This window comes from Uloborus diversus, chromosome 4 (genome assembly GCF_026930045.1).
Source record: "Uloborus diversus isolate 005 chromosome 4, Udiv.v.3.1, whole genome shotgun sequence".
NCBI lineage: Eukaryota > Metazoa > Arthropoda > Arachnida > Araneae > Uloboridae > Uloborus > Uloborus diversus.
The window spans coordinates 121,734,124-121,761,475 of NC_072734.1; the positions used below are offsets into that span (position 1 = coordinate 121,734,124).

Sequence of the window (27,352 nt, forward strand, 5' to 3'; positions counted from 1 at the left end):
TGGTCGTAAAACTTGATTTCTAAACCTTTTGGCGGATATATTTTTGTTTTTACTTCTTTTAAAATTTTAACATTAGTTTCAACACTACTGTGAAACTGAAGGAATATTGAAGACACATTATGATGAAATCTAATAATACTGAATGAAAATATTCTACAATCTAAAGCTCGTCGTTAGCGACTTTTTGCTAAATCCTATGGGATCGGTGATTGCATTGTCTTTCTCTTCTTATAATAAAGCTGGAAGTCTCTCGCAAAATTAGTTTGTATCACGGGGTTGTGCATCTCGAAGCGATTTTTCGAAAATTCGATTTTTTTTCTATGATTTTATTTTTACTACCATTGGTGGATTTAATTCCTCCGCACCGAGCGAATTACCACAACATGGACGAGTAAATTACAATAACATGATCGAGCAAATTAACATAGCATATTGGCGAGAGATTCATCATCCATTATTTGTGAAAATACAGGCGAACCAAATGAACTTTTAATTTTCTACTACGGGCAAAGCCGTGCGGATACCGCTTGTAAAGAACAGAGTTTGCTAACAAATTGTTATGCAAATACGGTCAAAGAAAAAGACTAAAAATTTTTATGAAATGGAATTGTTTCCCTTCATGCGTTTACTTTACAATGTTCGTCAGCATCGCTGTAGTAGGATGTAAAAAAAAAAAAATCCGTAACTCACTGAAAGGGTTAAATCTACGTCTTTCTGTGACCATGACAAACAATTCACAACACGAATCATCCATATATTTTGAGCGAAGTGAAATTCGAATCCGCATTTTGACGCAGCGAAGTTTTTTCTTCTCACTTCGTTCTTTTCACTTCTTATTTCCTTTATTTGATATCGGAGAGGAAGATAAGAATTTTGTTATGAAATCCAGATAATTTAGGTTTGGGCAAGCTTTTCATTCAAACTTTTTAAAAATAAGACTTGATTCCTTATTATTTTTTGTTAGTATTAGATATTAGTGTAAAAATTATTTCTGCCATCTTTATCACCGGATGGCCGACAATTTTTTAACAGTTCAATTTACAAATTTATTCTTCAGTTTAGAATAAGAATTAGAAGCAGCTTTCGATTTACGAGTACATAAATAATATCACACGTATACATACATAAATTAAGCATTTTTGACAGTTTAATAACATTCTAACAAGAACTCATAGGTGGCTCGTTAGAGGGAGGGCGGGAGAGGAACTGCCCCTCATTTTCCAAAATAAAGGGGCTTGGCGCTTCCACTTTTCTAAGCTCAAAATTGACGATCAATCGAAAAAAAGCACATGTTAAAAGAAAGAAGAATTGATTTAACCAAGTGTGTGTTTTATATTTTTTCTCACATTATTTCATTGAAGTTAAAATGGAGCTTCGAATTGGAAGGAGGGGGGAAACTGTGGCTGTCTATCAACGATTTTTGAGATATGTCCCGAATTTCTAGAGTAGGTCATTTAATCAAGATCAATTCTGGTGTCCATTTGTTTAAAAAACGGTCAGCTTTAGGGGCACCATCTACCAAACACTAACCCCCCCCCCCCCGCACATCCTTTGAACCTCCTCTATTACGATGTACCAGCTGCTTATGCAAGAACTAAAAAAAAATAAAATAAAACGTCATGAAACCGCCGACGCAATTGAATTCTAACTAAGAACTCTCGTTCACATTGCAATTTTGAACTAAAAAATAAATAAATAAAATAATTAAATAAATGAAAAAATAAATAAAAATAAATGAAAAGCAAAATAGTTCATCCATTAGGAACTACGATGTTGCAGACAGATACAGACTCTCGCGTTAAAATAATAACCCCCTCGCTTTTGAGTCGAGGGATGATAAGCAAGTGGAATCAATTTTGTGGCGAAGAAAGAAGTTAATTTGACTGGCAAATCAACAATGAAGGTGGACATTTTTAGGATTCGTTTTGTTTTGAGAGTTTCGCGTACTAATCGTGCTTGCTGAATATGCTGGAAAGCTATTAAATTCTATAATGGATTACTAATGGAAGTTGTAAATTCATTTAGAATTGCGTACTAAAAGGCAATGTATATCATAATTCCCGACAACATTTCCTCCTTCATAAAATTATCCTCACTTTGAAATAGCTTCCTCTTATAATTAAGTCAATTGAAGATTCCACGCCGTGCAAGAAAGTCTTATTTTCATTTGCAACTGACAGACTAAGGACAAACTTCAGAAAAGAGCTCTTGAGGGATTTGTAGCCAAAATAAATATACATGTATTAAATACATTTGTAGGAGATGTTAATGTATTGTTTTCTACCGTTGACGTATATTAAAATTAATAGATTTTGTTGGCAGACTTGTGTCTTAAATGACTTTCAGTTTATTCCTTCAAATTCACGGCTTGTGCAATCACTATTTTTTTAAATCCCATCTGATTCCTGGCTTTCTAGTTAAATATCATAGTCAATCTCGATGATAATCGAAGTAACTATCGATAAAATTAGTTTTTTTTTTTAAAAAAAGATGAATTCTTAGTGTTATAGTGTAAGGCCGAAAAAACTAATCAACATTCATTTGAGGATGAATAAAAAGGGAATTTAGGCCAAAATGAAGAGAATTTTTTTTCGTGAGTACATTACCTTTTCTACTTCATACACGGAAGCTTTCGTAAGCAGCATACTTTTATTTTTATTTTTTCATTTTTCCATCACACGGAAGCAGCGTTATTGACATTAAAATAAACGTAAACAATCTTTTAAATGAACTTGTCACAGTTTCAATATGAAGGTAAAAAAAAAGAAGCTTCCGGACAGTTAAAAGTAAATGCATGGAATATAGAAAATGTTTCAATTTTTTTGCAAAGTAGAAATTCTACAGATGTTGCAACTTCTCAAATCAAGTGTATCAGTTACACTTTGAGCAATCACACAGGACTTCGCTCTATGAATTGTAGCAACAAATTCCAGTAATTGAAAAAAAAAAAAGAAGCAAAAGTAAACACATATTACTCATAAAGAGCTGGATTATTGATTTTCCTCGAAGTAAACGTAAACTCAAATTTAAATCAGAAGCAAAATCAAAGTCAAACATTTGGAACACGCGTAGCAAATAGATCAATTTAAAATTCCGAGTTACAAATGACGCATTTTCCAAGGGTGCTCCCCCTCCCCAAGCACAAGTTCCCCCTTCAAAAGCAAAAAATATCTCACAAAACACCCCCCTAAAAATTTCAATGGTGCAGTCCTGCGCCATGATCCGCCCCCCCCCCCCCCCACCGCTCCGTCCAGGTGGGCATCCCAGCATTTTCGGATGTAAATAGATATTGTAAATATCAATGAATGATGTAAGAATGAAGGCTTTTACGGCCGGTGTCAATGATGTTGTGAGATTCCCGGCTGTTGTGCCGTGGTCTGAGTGTTGTTACCCCAAACGTTTCGACCGCATCTGCGGCAGTCATCTTCAGTGTTTACGTAGTCGAAAGCATCTTCCTAGCAATTGATGCAGATTTCGAAGTGTTGCCAATATTTATGTAAGAAGAGCTAGCTCTCCCCTTTGTTTAAACGAACAGCCCGGAATCTCACATCATCATCAATGAATGAGTTAAAAGCGAAGTTTATTTTAAAACGAGTCGAAACTCGAAATGAACGGCACTTGATACACGGGTTTTTAATGTCATGTGTCAACCCAAAGAAAGGAACAAATTTGCACTCTAACTTTTTTTTTCCCTTCGGGATCGTGGGCAGAATGCTTAACTACAATCCATTAATTTTCACACTTCAAGGAAAACTCAAGAAATCAACGTTTTTTCATGATTTTTGACGAATGTGAAGATTTGATTTAAATCTTATTAAACTACCATTTCTGAATTTTATTTAACAATAAGTATTTATGTCTTCTTTCAAACAAACATTTTCAACAAAAGTGAAACATTCTATCTTTTCCAAGTTTGCGTTGTAGTACTGAACCGACGATATACATTTCTATTTCACACTGGCCACTTCAAAATTAAATCTGACTATAACACAGGCCTACAAAATTTAGGTCATGAAAAAGTCTTTGAAGTAATAGAGCTGAACTTTAAATTGTACGGTGCCGCCCTGATTTCAATTTCTCTATCAAATAGTTTTTGCAAAATGAGTTTCAATATATGGGCGAAAAAGCCTATTTTAAATATTCTAGGAGAAGACGGTCATTTCAAAATATTTGTAAGGAGGTTTACAAGTTTATTTACAAACCAATTGATATACCACACATTTGGAAATAGCTTGCTAAACATATATTAAATTCACATTAATGAGAAATTAAATCAATTACAACAATGATAATTATTTAATGCACCCTGCAGCACGAGCGAGTCTTCTACGTCAACATCGAGCAGTACAGTACACTCCCGATTATCCGCGGGGTGGATTATCCGCGAGTCAATCAACAATCAGGAACATGTATTTTCGCAACAAAAAGCAAATACAAATGTTTTTTTTCCCCCGAAAACTTGTAAATTTAAACTCAGCTGTTTTTGTTTTATTTATTTTGTTATTTACATATTTTTTGGGGGGGGGAGGGGGGGCTTTCTTCATTGTGCATACACTTGTTTGTTATTGACGGAAAGTTCCGCTGTGCAAAAATACAAAATATTTTTACTGCACTATATATATTTCAACTCTTTGTAAAAAGTATTATGCATCAGTGCAGCCGAGTTTTAGAGGAAGGACAATTTTCAACCTTATTTGTCCCTCATTTCAGTCTTTTTGTGGTTTATCCGCGGCAACTGTGCCACCCAATTCCGCGCATAATCCGGAGTTTACTGTAGTTCGCGCCATCATATTGGCCTTTCGCTTACCTAGGCATATACGCTCCATCTCTCTGATATCTTCGTGAACTCTAGTGTTCTATACAAATTCACTCCTTCTCCCTCATGGTACTTACAGAGACACCCAGGAGCCGCATTAACAGTCAAGGGATCCAGAGTGCAACAGACGACTTTATCATGATTTTCCACGGGCCACCTTAGATGTTTGGTTTTTGAGAATGGCGTAAAGAATTACCCTACTTGTCCCAAATGCAACGACGCCCCCTTTTCTCCCCATCACATCCGCCAATGCCAAGCTTTTTCTAGAGAAGAGGCTGGGGCCAATCCACTGCTCTTCTTGGACTTCTTGCACATCTTTGGACTCATGGATCTGGTCTAGTTTCACTAGACCAGATGGGGATTCCCACCACTACCCATCACAAACTCACTTCAAGATTTTGGGGAATCAGCCCAAGTGCAATTTAAAATATGCATTTCCCAACTCATTCACTACACAAATTTTTAACTTTCCCATTAACAATGTTAAATCCCGATCGATTTAAAGTTGTGGTTTTTAAGTTCTCGCGAGATTTTGTGACGATTTCCTTGGAAGCTTTCTCCACTTCTTTGTCACTTATAAGGTTTACTTTTAAACATTTCGTCTTTAAAAAGGTTCCTAATACCTGGATCAGCAAAAAACTTCCTTTATTTTCGCTTCTGACAATCCACGAAAGCACCCACTTTCTTTTACAAATTGCGTCATGAAGGCAAACTTAATTTCGAACATTGGTAACAGGACTTAACTGGATTCAGCTAAATTTTCCTGCACCAAATTTTTCTTCTCAGACTTTAATGTGGTTACTAACACGAATTGTAATAAGGGTGCTTTAAAAAAAAGCAGAAGAGCTCTTTGGAATTAGAACGGGCAACAGGACGCTGTGCCCTGTTAAATAAACGTCGAGCAATTTCTATGTGCTTTTAAACTGTGTATAGATAAAATGGAGGGGCGATATCATTTATGAAGATAAACAATAAAAAGAATTTCAGTGAAAATTACCCCGACATCATGTCAAAATACCATGTTCAGAAGCTGAGGTAGGACCTAAAGATCCCTGGGGTTATCAGAATCAGATTATCGATAGTGTTATGTCCTTCCTCAAATCTTCTATGTCGGAGCAGTGACAATGACTCGGATAAAGATCTCATTTTGAAAGGTGACTGGAGTCGTCAAGATGATTCCTGTTTCTAGCAATTGACTGAAATATGCTTCCAACCATATTTCCTTCTGTACTTACAAATTTTTGAGCAGGAATGAAGGGGAAAAAAATTATCAGTTAAAAAAATGTTTGATGAAAGTTTTACCATTCATTTTCATTTTCGTTAAAAACTTCTACTTTAACTGCAGAGGCGTTGCTGCTCAATTGTTCATAAATAAAAGGGTTACATTAAGAGTTTTTAGTGTGCAAAAGCATGGATGTGTGTGGGTGATTTTATTCACTTCATAAAAATACAGTTGAGATACGCATTGTGGAAAGTTTTTCCTCGTGCTGAATTATAAACGAAAATCAGCAAACAATAATAATAAAGATGATACATTTTTTTGTAAGGTGCATTAATTTAAAATTTTTTTATAGGAGAAGCCGCTAAATAATCGGTTGCAAGGCAGGCTAGTCTTCGCTTGTGTATAAGCAGATTGCTTATACGGTGAAATCCCGTTAGAACAAATGTCAATACAACGAAACATCTATTCCAACAAAATAAATTTTTACATCCAATTTAATTGCCATCATACTGCTTGAATTCCATCATAATGAAATTTACGTAGCAACAAGCAAAATTTCACCCCTTTGAAGTTCGTTGTAACTACATTTTACTGGACATCAACAAAAAAAATTGAATTCTTAAAAAAAAAAAAGCCTTATGCGATGGATATATTTTAGACTTGATTCAATTTTACTCAAACAGCTTACTAACACATAAGAAGTCTTAGAAAAGACATCTTATATTATCATACAATTAAAAATGCTTATATGAAAAGTGAAAAACAATTATAATGATGCAAAAATGCGCATATAGCTATTTCTGCATTTTTGAATAGTCATAATGCTTTAAGCACATATAATTATGTTTTACGTCTAATATGAGTGTGAAAAATAATGGAGATGGTTTAATCTCACGAAGTCCCAATGTTACGGAATAATTCCCATAGCTTCAAGTCTATGGCCGCAGCCTTACACAGAGCTATGCTTATTTGTATGAATTAGTAATATGTTAAGGAAACTGGGTTATTCACTACTACAAAGTTTAACGGCACCATGAAAGGCGGGGGGGGTGACGGCTTTACGACTTTAGCAACCATCTGAGAGAAATTATTTCCCTCAAAGAGAGGTTGTAGGCCCACTACTGCTTTATTAACTTTATATTTTTATGTGGTGAATTTCTTGAATTGTAGATTTTGTGTTAAATAATAATGAGAGCGAAATGGAGAGGCTATGGTTTCTATAACAAATTATAAAATATTTATTTCTATAAAAAATCATCAAAAGTACACATATTTTTTCATGATATGATTTGTTAGTACAGTATTTCTTAACATTATTTAAAAAAAAACCTCTTCATATAAAATTTAAAAATTACACATAAACATAGAATAGTAGCAAAACCTTCACAACTCAACAACTGCAAGAAAATATCATTTCTTTTACAAGAAGAGTCTGAATTCTATACAGATCAAAATTTTTATTGCATCTCAGCCATGTATAGTTTTAATTTGAAAAAAATTACTATTAAGGCTTTGCAGCATCTAAAAAGACTCCGTAATTCATAAAACACTAATGAGATTAATAAGTTACAAGAGTATTAAAATACTTTGATGATTTAAGCATCTTTTTCTAACATTTCTTTTTCTAAAAATATTTTAAAAATATATACAGTCGGACCTTGATAACTCGAACATTCCTTTATCTCGAAGTTTTTATCCAGTCCCAAACTCTTGAGACTGTTGTGGAAACTTCCCATAACTCGAACTACCAATAGCTCGAACATTTTAGCCGGTCCCTTGGGACTTTGAGTTCTCTAGAACTTACTGTAGTTATGTTAGAATTACAGCTAATGCCATGGTCTTAGAATTATAGCTAATGACCCTCTTGCCAGAGTGTGCCACAGGCTCCTTCAATTTTTTTTTTTCAATAGAGTTAAAAAAAAATCAACCACATTTTTTCCTACCGGACCTTATTTCTTAGTTTTTAATTAAGTATCAGTTTTCTTGTTTTTCAAACATCTTAGATACAGTCCACAAATGATGTCCCACAGGATGCCCAGGGGGAGGGGGGGGTGGTTGTAAAATTATGAGTTTGTGACAAGATGGAGAGACAAGAAGTGTGACATCACACATTTTTTAATAACAATATGATTTGAAAAATAGCGTAATAGGTGATAAAGGGGGGGGGGAATAAGGCAAAGTGTGACACAAGGTGGAGAGGTGAGTCAAATTTTCGAGAAAAAAAAAGGTGATATCATTTATGGACATCTCAATAGCACTTTTTGCTAGAGAAATATTCAGGGAATGTTGTATGAACAAAATCTGAGATCTCATCAGTATGACAACTAAGTATACTCTACAATGTTTGTCTTCAATCAGTCAGAAATAATACTAGTAACACAATTTGACACAAAATTATGAAAATATATTGCTATCTAGCTGTACATATTGCACTATCCGATTGCTTCCTTTTTTCTTTTGGCACTCACATTACATATGCACAATAGTCAAATTTTTTATTACCTACATGGTACAGTTAAATTCCATAATTCATGAATAATTTACTATGGCAAACCAGATGCTAAAAATATAAGTTTTGAAAAGGAAGATGAAAATATGATACTGAAAATTAAAAATAATATTCAAGAAAACAAACAATACAAAACAATGCAAAGTATGAACAGCAATATAAAAATGTTATTCAAACATTCTGGTACTTAAGTGCAACTTTTGAATAACAAGAAAAGATCATATGAATTGTACCTCCTTGATGTTTACATTAAAGGGGGGGGGGGGGTCAACATAAATTGAGATCAGTGACTTGTGCGCTTAGAGCCAGACCATCATTTCATTTTGAAAGAGAATTCATCTTTTAAAAAGGGCTGGCAAAACGGAGGGAAACTGGTAAAAGTTGGGGAAATTCCTAAGACAGAAATTTTCAAAATAAAAAAGAGGGTGTGCCCCAAATTTAACTATTAAGTAAATAAAAGGATTGAATACAGAGCTTCATAAAAACGAATTTTCCACAAAAAGTGTTCTAAAATAGAAGGTATAAATAATTATACTGAAGAACTATTATGATTGCTTAAGAAATGAAGATATAACTAATTTTCTCACTTAGATCAAGAATAACTTATTTTGTATCATTAGGTCTTTATTTAAATCATACAAATTACATGAAAAAACTCAGTTGTCTAAATTTTCTCCACATTTAACTCATTTAGATTATTTAGATATTTTACTTCTTAATTTTTATTTTGTTCCGTCTCTGTTTCATTTTTTTTTTTAAACAGACCTCAAAGCCATCAAAAGACTGAAAACTTTCACTCCTGGAGGGAAAATGACTGACTGACTCTGGAAATTTTACAGCCTCCGACTCCTTTACCCCATAAATCAGTGGGAATCCAACTTTGATTCCACAGTAATGGTAGAGTTGTGTAACTTTGAAGATTACAGTCCTGACTTAAATATGTAAATGTACCCAATCAGTAATATACTCCCAATGAACAATGCTTCTGGATGATTTGTCACAATGGAAATCTATTCTAAAAATAAAAAATAATAATATAAAAAAGGAATGATATAAATGAGACTCACATGACTTCTTGAGCAATCACACAAATAAAGACAGAAATTCAAAAGATATTTTAAAAATATAAAAAAAGGCAGAAATTGCCACAGTAAGAATAGGTAAAATTGCTGACACATTTTAAAAATATATATATTTTTTCCATTACTCACACTAAGTATGCAACTTAACACATTGAGATTCCTCACGGTATTTCTAGCAGCAAAATATGCAGCTTGATAATTTTATCTCAAAGAAGCGATTAGAGATAGGAGAAAAAAGTTAATAAGAAAATTCCTCAATATTGTTGATTAAGTAGTACACTCCAAAGATTGTTCACATTGACTATAAATATAGTTACAAATACAAATGTCACAACCAGCAACAGGCTCTGGGTCCAGCTATGCTGGTCCTAGTCAGTTTATTAGTACCCAATGAAGATCAATGACCCTTTTAAAGCTATCCACCCCCTTACCCATTACCCCTTCTTCCGGTGAGCTGTGCCCCTACTGAAAAATAAAATTTTTTCCTAATTTCCAGGTTAGCTTAAGATTTGAACAGCAATGACCCCTCTTCCTGCTTTCCATGCAAAAATTTAACCCATTAACATCTTTCAGTTTGAAAAATTTGTGCTCTTCGAGAGTAACTTGCAGTCTCTTTCATGGAGAAGAATTTACTGCCTCACAAAATACTTCAACAAGTTATATAGTTACAATGCTCAACATAGGACTTCCACTTACCTTCATGCATGGATTGATAATCAGCGCTTGAAGAAACACAGCCCGTTTTTCTTTGCAAAAACACTGAACCTACCTTCTTCCGCTGCGGAACCCCACTTCTTGAGTTCCCCAGGAGCTAGTTTAGAACTCGATGGAATTCCTTTCCATGATAAACTCATGACCAGTGTGACGAAAAACAGATTCCGGCACTTGTTAAACAATTGGCTCTGGAGACCATCCATGAAATTCCATTCTTCTTTGAAGATTTATACAGATGGTAGCAGGGGTGATGGGGCAATTTCAGGAGTGGAATGTACATTTCTATTCCTACTGGAGCTTCGGAACTCAAAATTAAAACCCAGATTTTTGCTCAGTGTTAAGATCGGAGCTTGTTGTTATCAGGAAAGGCTTGCATTGTGCTGCTCAGATGGAGGATAGGTACCAGGATATCTGGGTTTTGACTGATAGTCGTGCCTTGATTCAGCATCTCTATAATTGGGATTTGGTTGGTGATCAGACTAGTTTGGACGTCTTGAATCTTCTTCAAAAACTTTCGCCCAGACACAGCATTCATTTCCAGTGGATTACTTCACATGTCGGTGTTGAAGGCAATGAACGAGCAGACTCCCTGGCTAGGTCTGCTGCTGAGGAGGGTGTGAGTCCTCCTGGTGAAATACCTTTTGTGAGATTTCCACCAAGGCAAAAATTGAGTTTAATAGAAAATGGCACTTTGCAAAATGTCTGGGTGAATCCTTCAAACTCAGACGTAGATCACACCTGACTGCCTACACCAGATTTTTAAGAGGGCACACGAGAGCCCTCAGGTTTTGTGGGGGTCTCAAGGTCTTAAGAGAGAAAGTTTTGAGAGAAAAACCGAAACAACAGCAGAAGGGAACTATCATCGACTTCTAGAAACTGTTATCTACTTTTCTCTTGGGTTATTCATGCACATAAATTGCAATTTTCTACTAAAATGAGCAAGCAACTTTAATTCTGACTTTTCCCCATATCTCTAATAATTTCTAATGATGGTCTTCACATGCCGCCAAAATTTTGCTGCTAGGGATGCTAAGAGACCACTTGTAGTGTCCATATGTCTCATGTTATTTTCCTAAATAAAGCAATGTTTTTATAACAGCAAACACATGTTTAAGTTAAATTAAATGGCACCACAAAGTAATGTGCTTTTTTCAAACATTTACATATATGAGCTTTTTCACATTGTCCAAAAAGTCAGCTTATTACAGGTTCCTTAAAACTTGCCTGTTATCTGCCTTAATAACTTTTTAATCCCTGAACACGATGGGAAAAATACTTAAATGCTGAGCAATACAAGATGTGTTTGAAGACAAAATAACTTTTACTACACTATTTATACTGCTGTGCTAAGCAAAGTCTTATTTGCAGCTGAGCTCAAAATGAGAAACAGCATTTTAATGTTTGATGCCTACATATATTTGATGCAAATTTTACTTTTTCAAAAAAAAAAAAAAAATTAATTATTTCATTCACAAATGACTTTAAAACATTGTATGTAGGTAAAATATATTATAAAGAACTATCTCGAGACAATAACTCTGTTTTTATAAAAAGTGCAGAGACAACATTTCAGGAAGTGAGAAGCAAGGAAATGTAAGTGGCAAATTAAAATTTTGGACGTAACCAGTACACATGGTAGGTGAACCTCGCCTCTCTGACTTGGGGCAAGAAGTGGTAGTAGTAGCCCTGATAGGTGCTGTTATGCAGCAAGATTTGGAAAAAAAAGTTTCAATGAAAACCCACATACAATCTTATCTTTAAATGCATTTAACTCAAAACTTAAAAATGTCCACTTGCATCCCTTTGCTTCACACTACCTCATTTGAGCTTAGCATGGCAGTGCTCATAAGTAAATATTTTAAATCACAATATAAATGAGATTCATATTGACTGAGAATAAAAGCCAATAGAAAGAGAAAAAATGACTGCTTTGTTTGAATCATATATGCACAACTTGATGAATAGAACTACTTAGATCTTTAACTTGGTGATTATTAAATAGGGCCAGGAATCTACTTCTGAGAAGTTGTTGAGATTTGGGATCTTTGCAAAGGCTCATGTTAAGGCACAGGTCTATCACATGCTCAGGAATTTTGTACCTCTCCCCAGGTACAATGTGTTCGAGCCTGTTTCTCTCTGGTCCAGAGTCATCGAACCGAACAACAAAAATATTGTGGTAATCTAAAAGCGTTCTAAGGCGATCTGAATCTAATGAGATGATAGTTTCATAGAATATGCTATCTTCAATGACATCCTGCAATATATAAGTACAAATGAATAACTAAGGGCAGTAATTATTTTGTTAAATTGTCACCTATTATAGACTTTTTTCAAAGTTTAATATTTTTTTAATACTAAAAATAAGAATTACTTTAAATTTGTACAAAGCAAATATATGTTTACATCCTATTAATCTCTATTACAGAAAAAGGCATTTATTATAGTGCAGTAATAGTGTTAAAACCTCAGCTAACACCAATAGTTAAATAAATACTTCAGGATTAAGCACAGTCAGTGTTATTTAAAAAATAAAATGAATTAAAAATATTATATAGGAAAAATGATAGCTATTTAAGTTAATCAATACAGTTATTTTTCAAATAGCAAAATAAAAATAAATGAAATTTTATTCATTAATTCCACTTACTTGAAAAATACCTCATTATTAGATTCTATAATATTCAATCTATTCTGCCTAAAAGATGAACTGAAGTTATATTAAAAAAAAACACTAGTTAGTACAGTATATATTTGTGTACAATCCACCCTTTTGACTTCTTAAGAGAAAAGTTGAATTAACTGAATTTTATGAAGATTTTGCTTCTGAATAGCTGATTCTTGAAAAATTTCTGAGATAAATTGTAATTTATTTTCAAATGGAAGCAAAAAAAGTTTTTAAAATGTTAAAATCAGAGTGATTCGTTGTTTTTTAAAATTTTGAGTATTGGGAAATTAATAAGTACATTTTTTTTGCTAACTTGTGTGCAAGTTGCCTATCTTTTTAACTTCTTAATGTTGTTTTAAACGTTTTCCAACATAGGACATTCAACATTTTATATGGCATGCACAGTCAAAAAGCTAAGCAGAAAAACAATAAACAAAAATGTGTGTTTTTTTTTTTTTTTTTGCTTTTTAAATGAAAAAATAAAGTGTAGTCAAAATAATTGTGTAACTTAAAGGAAAAAAAAAGAGCCAAATATAAAAAAACAACTTTTGAACACAATAAAAATTTCACAAAAGTTGGAAGAAGAAAAGAGAAAGGTAATAAATTAATATTTAATACTAACAGAGATAAAGAAACAAGATATTTTCTAGGGATTTAAAAAATATTATAACTATAACATTATTGATATGTTCAACTTTTAAAAACCTTTTTCATTCATGAAATTAATGTGGCCTTTTTACTCACCTCTTCAGCTCTGAAATCTCTGTTTTTAATAAATTTTCCAGACTCTACAATAACTATACGCTTATCAGAAGTATATTCTTCTTTTCCATCAAGTCGTTGATATTCCAGCAAATCCGTCAACCACTTTCGTCTGCTGACAAGAATCTTTGGCAGCTCATCTTCAATAAGAATGCTTTCAAAGAACAGTGACAAAAAATCTTTCAAAACCTTCACTTTCTGTGTTGTTTCATCATCATGAGAATGCAGAATGTAAACTTTTATGGTTTTTGTGAAAGAGCTCAATGAATTAACTTTTGTTAAAACTGGAAAAAAAAAAAAAACCCATAAATAAAATAAAATAAATAAATAAATAAAATTGTAAATAGCAAACAAAAATGTATTAAAGTTTTAACTTTTACCTTCTCTTCAATTAGCCCTTTTTGCACCAGTTGTTTAAACTATCATTACTTTTAACATTCACAAAAATTTATTGCAAACAGCATCAGTAGAAATTGGAGGGAACCATAACCCACCTTTTGTCAAAAAAAAAAAAAAAAAATCGTACAATGTCCTATGTAATCTCTTTCCACATTTACTGCAAAGCAGGAGTTACCACCCCCCTAAGAGCAAGGGCGCATCCCCCCCCTAAACATAGCAAAAATCTCCAAAAAGTGAAAAATACCCCTCAAAACATCAAAGCCTAAAATTTTCAATGCCGCAGTCTGCGCTATGACCTCCCCCCCCCCCAGGTGGGGACCCCTGTGTAAAGGCACAGCTACTTTGATCAAATTTGTAGGGTGTCTTAATTGATCCCAGATATGCTCAATCTGGGACAAATTAGGGGATCGAGCTGGCCAGAAATGGTGGTAATGGAGCACCTTAAGTTCCGAGACACCCTTTCTGTGTGTGAATGAGCACAGTCTTGCTAAAAAATGGCTCCTGAAAGCCCCACCACGAGTTCCAACACATGTGCCTAAAGCATGTAACAAATGTACCATTAAGCTGTCATGGCACCAGTGTTGCCAGATGGTCAAACCCAGATTTCCCCAATTCCCTTCCAACTTTTCTCCCAAAATTGATGTTTTCTATCAAAATTCTCCAAATTCAAAAATTATTTTTCCACTAATATTTTCATAAAATGAGTTGACTTCCTCTGATATTTTTGTATGGTGAAAAAACATTTTTTCCCCATATTTCCAAATTTTCTTATAAAATTCCCCAACTTTTTTTTTCTTCCCATTTTCGCTTTTTTTTTTTTGTCTTCTTTATCTTTATCTTTTTTTATTTTTACTAATAATGAAGCAGAAAGTCTCTCTGTCCGGATCTCTCTCTCTCTGTCAGGATCTCTGTGACGCGCATATCACCTAGACCGTTCAACCGATTTTCATGAAATTTGGCAAAGAATTAGTTTGTAGCACAGGGGTGTGCACCTTTAAGCGATTTTTGAAAATTCGATTTTGTTCTTTTTCTATTCTAATTTTAAGAACATTTTCCCGAGCAAAATTATCAAAAGATGGACGACTAAATTACCAAATGTGGAACCGTGACGTGGGCAAAATAATTGGAGAGAAATTCATTATGCATTATATATAAATATATAGGGGAACCAAAATACATTTTAATTTTCTACTACGAGCAAAGCCGTGTTGGTGCCACTAGTCATAAATATAAGCGCTTGACCAAGACATAAGAAATAACCAAATATTTTTTTTTTCTACTCGCATTTTCTTACTCTGCTTCTGTATGTACATTTAAACTATGATTTTTGTATATATTTATCTAAGAACATTCTTTATCACACTTATTTTTGCCTGTTTCACGTATCAACTAGTTACTCACGCAGAACTATTGATGCGAATTCCGTAGCATAATATTCCGCATAATGCGAAATGCAAATTCCATAAAGTTGAGCAAAGCTAAACCAACGCTGTTTGATACAAACAATGTAACTACCAGATGTCAAGACGCGAATTTAAATACGAAAAAAAGTGTTTTTTCCCCAGATTTTCCTCAAGGAATAAATTTTTCCCCAAAAAATTCCCCTCAAAACCCATTTCCTGATAATTTCCCCAGAGAGCACCAGATTTCCCCAAAATGGGGAAATTTCCCCCAATCTGGCAACACTGCATGACACTATGAAAAAATATTAGGGGTGATCTTGCTTTGTATACGATAGCACACCATAAGGTCACCCTAGCTGTGGGAACAATTTCATGACTACTTTTTGGTATACCTTTAATTAGTCTATTATTTTAAAGTCTGATTGCATTACTTACGTTTATATGAACATATCAATAGGAGAGGGAGTTTATAGTTTTGTTGTGATACTAAATAATGGAAAAATGATTCATAAGCAGAATCCTCATGCAAACAAAAGCTGCCTAAAAACTACAAAAGTAAACAAAAAGCATGAATTATATTATAATAAAAAAATAATAATTTGATTTTTAGAATATACCAACAGCCCAGTTATAATATTTGTGTCTTGTAACAATGCTTAGTAAATATTATTTAAATGGGATTCATAAAGGCTATTATTTGCTGCAAATGAAATCCACTAAGAAAAACTTTAAAGCAAAGCTTAATTATGAGTCTGGTAAACAATCTCGCAAAATTGTTTTTTTTATGGAAAACTTACCTGGAACCACTGAGTTACTTCTTCTAACAACACCTAAAACGATAGGAAAACAAAATATAGTGCATTATAGTCTTGAATGATTCACTTATTTAGTGTACAATAAAACATTATACAATTACAAATACAAATGTGATGACCAGCAACAGGCTCTGGTCCCAGCTAGGCGTGTTCTAGTCAGTTTATGAGTCTCCAATGAAGATATATGGTGTCTTAAAGCTGTCTACCCCCTTACTCAATAGAACCTCTTCTGGTAAGCTGTTCCAAGTGCCTGCCCCCTCCCCCCCCCTTCCACACATAAAACCCTACTAAAGTAATAATTTTTCTTAATTTCAAGGTTAGCCTGAGACTTGAATAGCTTAAAACAACTGTTTGTCCTGCTTTCCCTGCAAAAATTTAACCCATTAGCATCTTTCTTTTGATAAGTTTAAACAATAGAATCATGTTTCCTCAAACTCTTCTCTGCTCCAAGCTATGAATATTAAGCCTATTAAGTCTAGTAGCATAATCTAAATCTGAAAGTCCTCTTACTAGTCTAATAGCTCTTCTTTGAACCCTTCCCAATAAAGAAATATATCTTTCCTGAGATAAGAAGGCCTAAACTAAACAGCATACTTCAAATGAGGTCGTATCAAACTTTTATATAAAGACAGAAGAACTTTATTAGATTTGTTTCACACAGATTGAGTGATTGATAAACTCAAGCATTCTGTTGCCTTTGTTACTTGCAATGCTGCACTGTTGAGTAAACTTAAAGTCCTGATTTATTGAAGCACCCAGATCAAGAACACTTTGTCTGATTCAAGACTAAATCCTGTAAATAATAACTTCAATGCTTATTTCCATAATCTAAATGCAGCACTTGGCATTTCCAAACATTTACAACCATACCCCATTTATCTGCCTACTTAGTAATATGATCTAAATCCTCTTGAGGCTGATTTACTTGTTCCTCATTTTTTACAATCCTCATATCTTCTCGTCATCAGCAAAACAATTCATGTTTCCAAAAATATTTTCATGAATGTCATTCATAAAAATAATAAACAAAAGACACCCTAAAACTGATCCCTGAGGAACCCCACTCAAAAATCACTCCATTTAGAATGATTTTCCCTTACAACTACTCTGTTTCTTTGAGTAATAAAGAACATGTAAAATGTCAAAAACTAAAGCAATCACAGCCTGTTGGTTAGATTACCAACAGATTAAGGAGGAGAAAAAAAGAAGAGAATTAGGGAAGTAATTAAAAAGTTTTATGTCTCTTTTACTCTTTATCTTCAGTTACATATTATTTATTGCAATGAAGTTTTTTTGTTTTTTTTTTATAACTGCAACAAATTTTGATCAAAGCTGTTTATAATCTAGGTGAGCTGATTTTTATGAAATGGTACTTTATGGGGCAGCAACTGCAAAAAACAACTGCTTTAAACATGCTCAAAACTTTCCCTGCTATTTAAATTCAAGACATTGTCAAGAATAATATACATTTATAAAGTACATTGACTAATATTTCTATGAATTTAAATATTAGACCCAATGCATTAATACCTCTTTTTTCTTTCAAATTTAAATATTTTCTAAATGACGCTATTTAATAAAAGCTGATTAATTAAATTAAAAGATGATTTATTTATTTTTTCATCAACATTTTTTTCAAGTTGAAAAATGATTTTATTTGTAATATTTAAAAAAAATCGTTCAAACTTAATGCTTTATTAGCATGTGGTCTTTATTTGTGTCTCTAACACTCCTAACTGGGATAAAAGGTTAAAATATTGTATGTACAACACTTTCTTTGAAAATTTTGTAGTTTCATAAAATTATACATAGACTAAAAATTATACACATAGCGCACAATCCTAATCTATATTCAGTTTAGTAATTTTTTTAAATAAAAGTAGTAACTAACCTGATCTCTTGTAGACTATGAAAATTCCAGTAGCAATCAAAAGTATACCAACAACTGATAACACAATGATTTCAGTAGAAACAAATGATAATTTTTTTACAAAAACAGTCTCTGCTGTGTCTTCTATATCATCTATAATATAAAAAACATATTGAAAATTGGATATTTTCATACATTGCTTTGTTTTTTCTTAACAAAATAATTGAAAAATCAAGCAACTAGTTGAAGTAATTGATATCCCCCCCCCCCCTTCCAAGGATAAGTTTGAAAATTAGACTTCTAGACCTTTAGAAAAAAATTCGTATAATATTTGTTAGTGGGACACAAGAAAAAAAAAATGTTTAGGTATAGTGATGTGGATCAGGTAAATACCCAGTGGGTAGGTAAATATTTTTTGGGTATTTACCCAAGGCCTGGGTAAATACCCAAAAACTGGGTATTTTACAAAAAATGCAAAAAGTGAATGGGATTTTTTTAAAAAATCTAAATATGATATAACTGCTAAAATTGATACATACATATGTATTACAGTTTATAATATTTTTTAGTGAAATACTTGATGAAATTATGAAAGAAACATATTGTGAACCAAAGAATCTTTCTTTTCAATGTCATAATTGGAGAAGTATAAGCAATTCAATGATGAACTTCAGGATTTAAAAATCACAATCTAGGTTAGTCATATCCAAAAAGAAAAAAAAAAAAAAAGGAAGCATGAGGGATGTTTGGAAGAATAAACTGAGAGGTTATTAGGACTAAGATTTTAGTTATTTATTTTATTGCTGTTTAAGTGATAACGTGGCAAATATAAAAAGTTTTCACATTAATAAGCAAAAAAAAATCAAAATATTGTTTTCTGTTGCCTTGTTCATTTGCATTTACTCCCCGGTACTTCATGATGAAAATTTATTCAAACTATTTTTATTGACACTTAGTCACATTTTGATGTCATGTAGGAACATATTACTGGGTTATAAAAGACTAGGCCCTTAAAAAAATGATGTTTGCTTTTTTTTTTTTGTAACCAGTTAAGCTTTTTACTTTTTGTAGAATGGCTTTTTATATCTGAAATTTGGCTATCAATATTGATTATGCACATCCAACACATTAAATGTGAATATCATATTAGATTGCTAAGTTGTTTCACACAATAATTCTTTAAAAATGTGATCAAAATATAATTTTTGGGCAAAAATTTATTGTTTTGTATATGGTTGTTATACATCGTGGAATACATACAGAAAAGTATTTTAGCTGAATATAAATTTTTGAAATAAATACCCAGGTATATACCCTGGGTATTTACCCCTAAAAATAAATACCCAGGTATTTTACATTACTATTTAGGTACTTACTAGTGACATTGATGAGATATCCCAAACAAAATTGTTTGCGTAGGAGAGAGTGAGCCTTTGGTTCAACCTGCATAATAGAAACAGCAATTAAATAGCTACATAATGGCACTGAAGTAGTAAGAATATACACATTATAACACTTACCTGTAATTTATATTGTCCTACTTCCAAATCCATAAAATATGCAGACTAGAGAAAAAATTTGAAAATTAGAAACACAAATTTAAAAAAAAAAGGGGGGGGGGGAATCAGAATCTGGAAAGGTAGTGATCCCTTTCAAAGCTTACTTCACTGAACTATAATACTCTAATGATAAATAAAAGAATAGTTTACACTTAGAGTTTAAAGAAAAGTTCCCCTCCCACTCTACAGCATTACTAAAGAAACATTCAACAAAAGATCAAAATGGAGTAAAATCTGCAAAGTTGACAGCTTTTGTCAGGTACAGAATTAGGCCTACATCGTATATATATATATATATATATATATATATAAACCTCTATAACAGGGGTCGGCAAGTAATTTTAGCTGGGTCCAGATACTTTTGAAAAATTCTTATTGAGGTCAAGAAAAAAAAACCCTCATATTCGACACTATCAATTAAAAACTTAAATCAATCTCGCTATTACTTTCAAAATACTAGACAACGAGATTAAAGTAGTGCTTAAGGATATTGCTGCCAAAGTAAAAATATTTTTAAATAATTTATTTGTGTAACTTCTAATCTCAAAAAATTTTGTCAGTTCAGTTTTTGACTTTTACAATCCACCTTATAGAGCAGCTGACTGCTGCTCTATAAGTGCTTTGACCACCTGTCTAAGTTGTCAAAAGTACGTGTCTAAACTGCTGTGTGTCAAAAGTACGTGTCTAAACCGCTGTGTGTCAAAAGTACGTGTCTAAACCGCTGTGTGTCAAAAGTGTCTAAACTGCACATAGCCAAATTACACAGGTTTCACTGTACCTCATAATACCACACTAGAGCCATGTGTTGATGAGGAGAGGATGATTGAAGGTGGTTAAGGTAAAATGAGCTTTTGGACATGCTTCACCTTTTTTGTTCTTTGATGCTCACTCTAGCACCTATTACTTAAACATTTGAAATTAGTCCTCTAAAGGAGGAAACCAGTTTAGACGGGTCAAAAAATCCACTTTTTTTTGTATCAAAAAATTAGTTTGGATGCTATGAGCACTTAAAGTGACTAGAGATTCAAAAACGTTCACAGCATTTTTTTTTTCAAACATGTTTTCTCGAAATGACTTTTTTTAACTGGTGAGCATTTTAGTTATAACAGTTATTGACCAATTGTTCTGAAAACTTGTGTGAATATTCTTTATTCAATTATACTCTATGTGAACCTAACTCTTTGATGATATTATTAATAAAAATATTTTTTTTAATACAAGAAATGTGAAGAAAATGATAGAAAAACATAACATTGTAATCAAACACCTCAAAGTTGTACAATTTTCAACTTTTTTGATTACAATTAGGTTTATATTCTTAGGAAATATATTTATGAGAAGGAAAAATTGCAATGATTACAGACAAAAATTGTGGCTTCGGTAATGCCCATCAGCAACAATTGGACAGATGGAGACTGTCTCATGAACAGCAGCTTCTAGCTCCACTAATTCTGGTGGAAATGACTTCAAAAAATTACAAGGTGTACTTCAAAAGATGAATAGAATATACTCCAAATTTAAAGAAATTCTGATTATTTCTTTCCTTTTTAAAAAAATAAACGAAAAACACCAAAATTTTAGGCTCTTAAACTGGTTTCCTCCTTAAAGAATTAATTAAATGTTTTGATACGTTAAATATGAGTAAAGCTTGACCACGGTCACACAGGAACCTGAACCAGTTTTGACTTTTTTGAATGAATTGAACATGTTCCTAACTAAGGAGCATTTATAAATTTAAAAAAAAACCCTGAACTCAAAAAAAATCAAGCATTTACTCAGGGGCTAAAATGCAAATTTTTAAATGAAGCATTCCTCACTTCTGAATTAAAAGATCACCCCTGTAGATATGTCAGGGCAGTATTTAATGGGTAGGAGTTTAGGGTTCAAATCCCCTTCAAAATATTTCTGATTTAATCCAAAAAAAAAAAAAATTTCATTTACATACCTTTTGTTTGAAACATTTTTATTACTAATTTATTTTTTATTTATTTTTCATTTTCATTTAAAAATAAAATAATTATCATCATGGAAGACTTGTACAAAACTCCGCAGTATTTATTTTCATTACTGATTGCATACATCATTTCTTACAAAACAATGTAGCGTTTTCTTCAGATTTTGAGAATACACGACACTAACCAAAACATCAAACTCTTTTATTTAAAAGTATCTATTCTTCTGAGTTATTAAAAAGACATCTAGTATTTAACTGGGGTAAAGTTATGCAGCCACAGTTTTTTTTTGTTTTTTTTTCACATTGTCAGATTTCTTTTCTTCATTTAATAGATACGACATCCTTTACATAGGCTGCTTGTAAAGTAGTCCTCCTCACTTAAATAACCTGTTATAACAAAAACTAATGGAATATAAAAATGAAATCAAATTTTATTAATCATACAGATTTCTCGAGAAATGTGTACGGTAAAAGCCACCCCGAAACAAAAGTCTGGGTACAGCCTTGGGATATGTATATAAACATGCACTAACTAACTATTGAAAAGAACAGAAAGTAATGACCTTATTTTTAGTTGGAACTAGATGACAAAGAGCTACACAATCTTTTAACGGGATGAGCATAACATAATAATGGGAATAGCAGTCTTCAAATCCATCAAATACATTGAAGTTCACAGCAAGGCATTTTTCATTTGTGCAACTAAAATAAAAAGCATAATTAATATTAATAAAATACAGTAAATCTTAAACTTCAAAAAGTAAAAACAAATAATTTTTCTAAAATTTATAGAGAGGAAGTATCTGTACTTTCTTCAGCCATACTTACTTTTTCAGTTAAAAATCAAACGGACTTTACTTACGTAATCTCTAAAGGCTTTGATTAGAAGCTACTGTGGCTCCACTACTACTTTCAGAATAGATATTAGACTAGAGACTGTTGGGAAATAGTAGGAAAACATAATTTTAATGTTCCAACTTTAGATCCTTCTCCTTCTTCTGGATGAATTGAGAGATAAAACTTTGTGTCTCTAAAAGTAACTGGGTATGAAAAATTTGACTTTAAGACTGTTTGCCAGTGAATGAAATGTTACCTTTTATCCCAGTGTGCATTTTTTTTTTTAGCCAAGAGACCATGGTTAAATGGACACATCCAAATTTATTTCTGTATGAGGTTGATGTTGGTAATTAATTGCACTACATATGGTTCGTAGGTCGCATGAGACTTGCTAAATCCTCTAAATGTCACCCGAAATTGTTTAAAAAGAAAAATCATACAAAAAGTTACATTTGGCATTGAATTTATGTAAAACACACATAAAAGTGTAATTTGCATCAAAATTCAACCTTCCAAAGAAATAGGAAGAATGAAAAACCTGGTTATTTTTGTGTACTCCAGTGTACAGTATTTATGAGGTAAATGGAAACACATAAATTGCTCATCAAAAATAGCCGACAGGGTGAAATTCATAAATAAATGTTTTTAGTAACTTTTCACATGACTAAAACTAATTGATGAAATATAATGGCCCCTAAGTATACTGTTTCATCTTAAGTTTGTGAAGATGGAAAGAAAAAGAGAAAATTTCTGACAATTAAAGAAAAAGTGCCCTTGAACAATAATAAAGTGTGCCGAAAGCTGCACAGTAATTAGGTATGAGTGAATCTTTCATATATGTACAGTTAAAAGTCAAGAAAAGGAAATTTGTAAAAGTTTAGAACTTAGTTTTAATATGGAAGTTTGCAGAGCAGGATTTTTTAATATAAATATATCTGAGAAAAATATTAACAAATAATTATAAAGAACAACTAATTAATATTTTTATTTTTGAGTTACTAATATAGCTGTAAATACAAATAATTAGATTTACTTAATTAAGACACTTTTTGATGGTATAAACCAACTGAAATGTCCAAAACACCAATACTGTTTTGCACCCTGCAAAACAATTGAAAAATGAAATGTTACAAACACTCCCAATCCCAATGTTACAAAAGCACGTTTGACATGGCAAAAAGTGCCCTTTCTGGGAAATCTTTTTGACTGGGAAATCTTTCTGCCCCCTTTTTGAACAAAATCCAAACACTGCTCTTATTTTTTTGACTAAGAATGCAAGTAGTAGAAGCTAAGAGTTTTTAATTATAACTTACTTGGATGAATAAAAATGCACCAAAATAGTAATATTCAAATGCTTCTCACAATACTTCTTCTTTTCCATAGGCAAATCTAAAACAGATTTTAGACAGATATTATATGAATATAAAATCCTTAAAATAATTTTAGAAAGCATTAAGAAAAATGTATCAGTATTATCTGATGTGTTATCCCTGTAGTAGTGGAATTTAATTGCAGAGTGATTGAAGAAAAGTTGGAAAATATTTCAACCAATTCAGTAGGTGTGGAATGAGCATACTTAGTCGGCATACAGATTTGTGAGAAAATCAAAACAAAAATATGTTTTTAAATTATAACACCAATATCTCAAAAATAACTCTTACAATGTCCATACACATTAACTTGTAGAGCCTAAAATTCCAATAAAATGAGTACCTAGAATTAGTATCTTTGTTAAAGATTAAGCTCAAAACTTTATTTCAAAGTTTGGCTTAAATTACTATTTTTTCTTACAGGTTCTCCTTTCCCACTGGCCTCTCTCCACTCAACCTCCATTACTACCACCCTTCTTTCCATTACCTCTATTTCTTGCACTGCATGTATAATTTTATTTCTCAAATTTCCCCCATCATTAAAATTTTCTAAATTGGGGGGTGACTTTCAAAATTGAAAATTCTTGCCTTCTTCTTTCTTCATTGTTATGAGAAACTATTATTCAGTTTTAATAAAACTTTCTATGGCTTTATAGTTATTCATTTATGTGCCATGTTTAAAAAATAATAAATTATTCAATTTCTCCAAAAACAATCAAATGGTCCAGTTCTTATGTACATCTATAAAGATTAAAATGTATCCAAGGGCTGAAGAGGATGATTTAAAGGACCTTAAGAAAAAGCCACGAAGATTGTATATGCACGTAAGATTAAAATAAAAGGCAATTGTAAATATATTGTGATTTTTTCTCATTTTTCCGTTTTTAAAGTCATTGGTACATCCATACGAATTATCAATTATTTTGAAGCAGGTGACATAAATGAATAATTTTTAAGCCATAGAAATAGTTTAGTTATGTATATATAATAATAATTTCAGATAAGAAATGAAGGAAAAGGGCAAGATTTCCGATTCTGAAAACCACCAACAGAAAATTTACAGATAGGAGAAGTATGAGAATAACAAATTATACTTGAGCTGGAAGAGAAGGAGGTGGAAGGAAGTGAAAGTGTGAAAGAGTTTCAGTGGAGAGAGAGAGAGGGCTGGTGAGAGTAGGAAAGTTCTTTAAATACTTGATTATTGATTTAGACATTGTAAGAGTTATTTATGAGACATTGTTAAAACAATTAAAAAAACCTGTTTTTGATTGTTACAAATCTATATGAGTGGTACTTTCACCGACCTGACTTTTACTTCTCACTTGTTTTTCAGTTTCAACCTCACCTTTTGATATATTTAGAGGGGGGGGGGGATTTCAAATGTCAGTGAAAAGTCGGATAAACCTACACAGCAGCTAAAGCTCACGAAGCAGAAAGAAAAAGACTTAAAACCTTTAATCTAGACTAGGGAAGGACAATATTAGAATTTTAATACTGCATCATATCACTCTTTTGATAATTTTAATAATTTTGACACATTTAGGCTGTTCAATTCAACATTTTACAGGGCAAAGGATATAAATGCAATGCATATTGCATAAAAAGTAAGCGGAAAAGAAATTGAACTCATTTCTTAAAGTAAGGTCTTTTAGTTCACAATAATAGGCATTTTTTTTTCATTTTTTTGTAAAAAATAAAAAAATTATGAAATCACTTTTTCAGACCAAGAAGGTGGTGTAGGTTGGTCCACTCATTGTGGGGCAAGTTGGACTGGACCAAACTGCACCACATAATATAAAAACTTTTTTTTCTCTTAAATCTCAATAATTATAACAATATTCTTAGTGCTTGTATATTATACATTCATTTCATTTCATGTTACACATGTTTCGAAATGATCAAAAACTTAGAGAAAAAAAGCAAAGATAATTATTTAACAAAAAATATACTAAATTAATTTTACCAAAAAATTCATTTCATTTCTGCTTTTTTTTACAATTTATATTTTCAAATATACTTCTAAATTTTTCCAGATAATTGTTTTCTAAAAGTATATATGCAATACATGTGTACATGCTATAATGAAGTTCCTGTATTAAACAATTTTTTTTTTTTTTGCTAAACAAAGCATTCTACATAGAAACAAAATAAAACAAATAAGTGATTAAAAGAACAAAAATGTATACTTTTACTTAAGATTATCAATTTTTATTTTTTATATTTGATTTTAAAACACAAAGATATGCTAACTTAAAGCTGTAAATTTTATTGTACTTTTTCTTTGAAATATAAGGTATTAGTATAGCAGGATTCTTTTCTTTTTAGAGTTGCTTCATGCAATGCAATGAAGAAAAAAAGATCTTTTTCCCTCCAGAGAATATTGATGTAACTTTGCATAAAAGTAACATATGACTCATCCTTCAGTAACCCAGTCCAATAAAAGAGCTACTTCCAAAGCTCTGGAAGTAGCGCTTTTATGTTCCCAGATATCATTTAAGATATCTTTAGTTAAGTTCAATATTGTCTCATGAATATTCAATAATTTATTTTTCTTTTGATTTAAAAAAAAATGTATACTAATGGTGAATGCTTATAATTGTTTTCAATTAAAGATGATTTGTCAGATAAAAATCAATTTAATATGTCATTTTGATCTTTAAACTTTATATTTTTCACTTTATACAGAAAAGAGAATAAAGGTAGTGACAACGTTTGATAGTATATATCACTAAAATTATAACAAATGCTGTTTGAGTTATGCGGTCCAACGTAACCCAACAGGCGGTTACAAGGCTCCGTTAAAAAATTAATATAAAAAAGGTTTATCAGTTCAACATTTCCCCAAAAAAATCTGTGGTGTTCAGAAGTGTTTAGTGAAACTTATTGTAGAAAATCGAACTGCTCATTAAATTTCTTGATGAGATAAAAAATGATAAGTAAAATGGCGGACCAACGTGCCCCACCTCCCCTTATCATTTCAAAATATAATTACCGTCTGGATTCCAAGAATCATCACATGCGCTGTCATTCGTGTTGCCCTAAGAAAATAATAGCATATTACTTTCGCACATACAAAATAAGTTTTAAATACGTCAGTGCGTTACAAAATATGTTTACCTCGTTGCATTCAGCAGGGCATTCAGCTTTCATTGAAGACATGAGCAACGAAATAACAAAACTTTGGAAACACAAAAATTTGAACATATGGAATTCGAAAGCCATTAATACAGCTGTTTGACAACATTATATATTTTTTCAATGAATTTTCGTCGTTTTAACAGTAAATGTGAAAAATCAACTTTAAAAATAGCATTTATTTAGTTCTTCACAAACATTCCGAGTTCAAGCAGACAACATAAACATAGACACGTGACC

The 27,352-nt window shown here is 32.1% G+C and overlaps 1 protein-coding gene across 1 annotated transcript; it reads right to left on the reverse strand.

Moving 5' to 3' along the window:
- Positions 1-7,319: 7,319 nt before the first annotated feature.
- On the reverse strand, positions 7,320-27,349 carry LOC129220351 (uncharacterized). The gene is made up of 10 exons (XM_054854756.1): positions 27,095-27,349; positions 26,970-27,015; positions 23,921-23,996; positions 22,334-22,472; positions 19,778-19,822; positions 19,634-19,700; positions 18,279-18,410; positions 16,370-16,402; positions 13,753-14,054; positions 7,320-12,597 (listed from the first exon to the last, which is right to left on the reverse strand). The coding sequence occupies exons 1-10, from the start codon at positions 27,197-27,199 to the stop codon at positions 12,283-12,285; spliced, it is 1,260 nt and encodes a 419-aa protein (XP_054710731.1). The 5' UTR covers positions 27,200-27,349; the 3' UTR covers positions 7,320-12,282.
- Between the last annotated feature and the right edge of the window lie 3 nt (positions 27,350-27,352).

Bases quoted from the DNA above. Each gene is read 5' to 3' on its own strand.
- LOC129220351 (XM_054854756.1), bottom strand. From the start codon at position 27,199: ATGGCTTTCGAATTCCATATGTTCAAATTTTTGTGTTTCCAAAGTTTT. The intron at 18,411-19,633 runs GTAAGTACCTAA...TTTATATTATAG, and splicing joins ATATCTCATCAATGTCACTA to ATGATATAGAAGACACAGCA. The intron at 12,598-13,752 runs GTGAGTAAAAAG...TATATATTGCAG, and splicing joins GAGATTTCAGAGCTGAAGAG to GATGTCATTGAAGATAGCAT.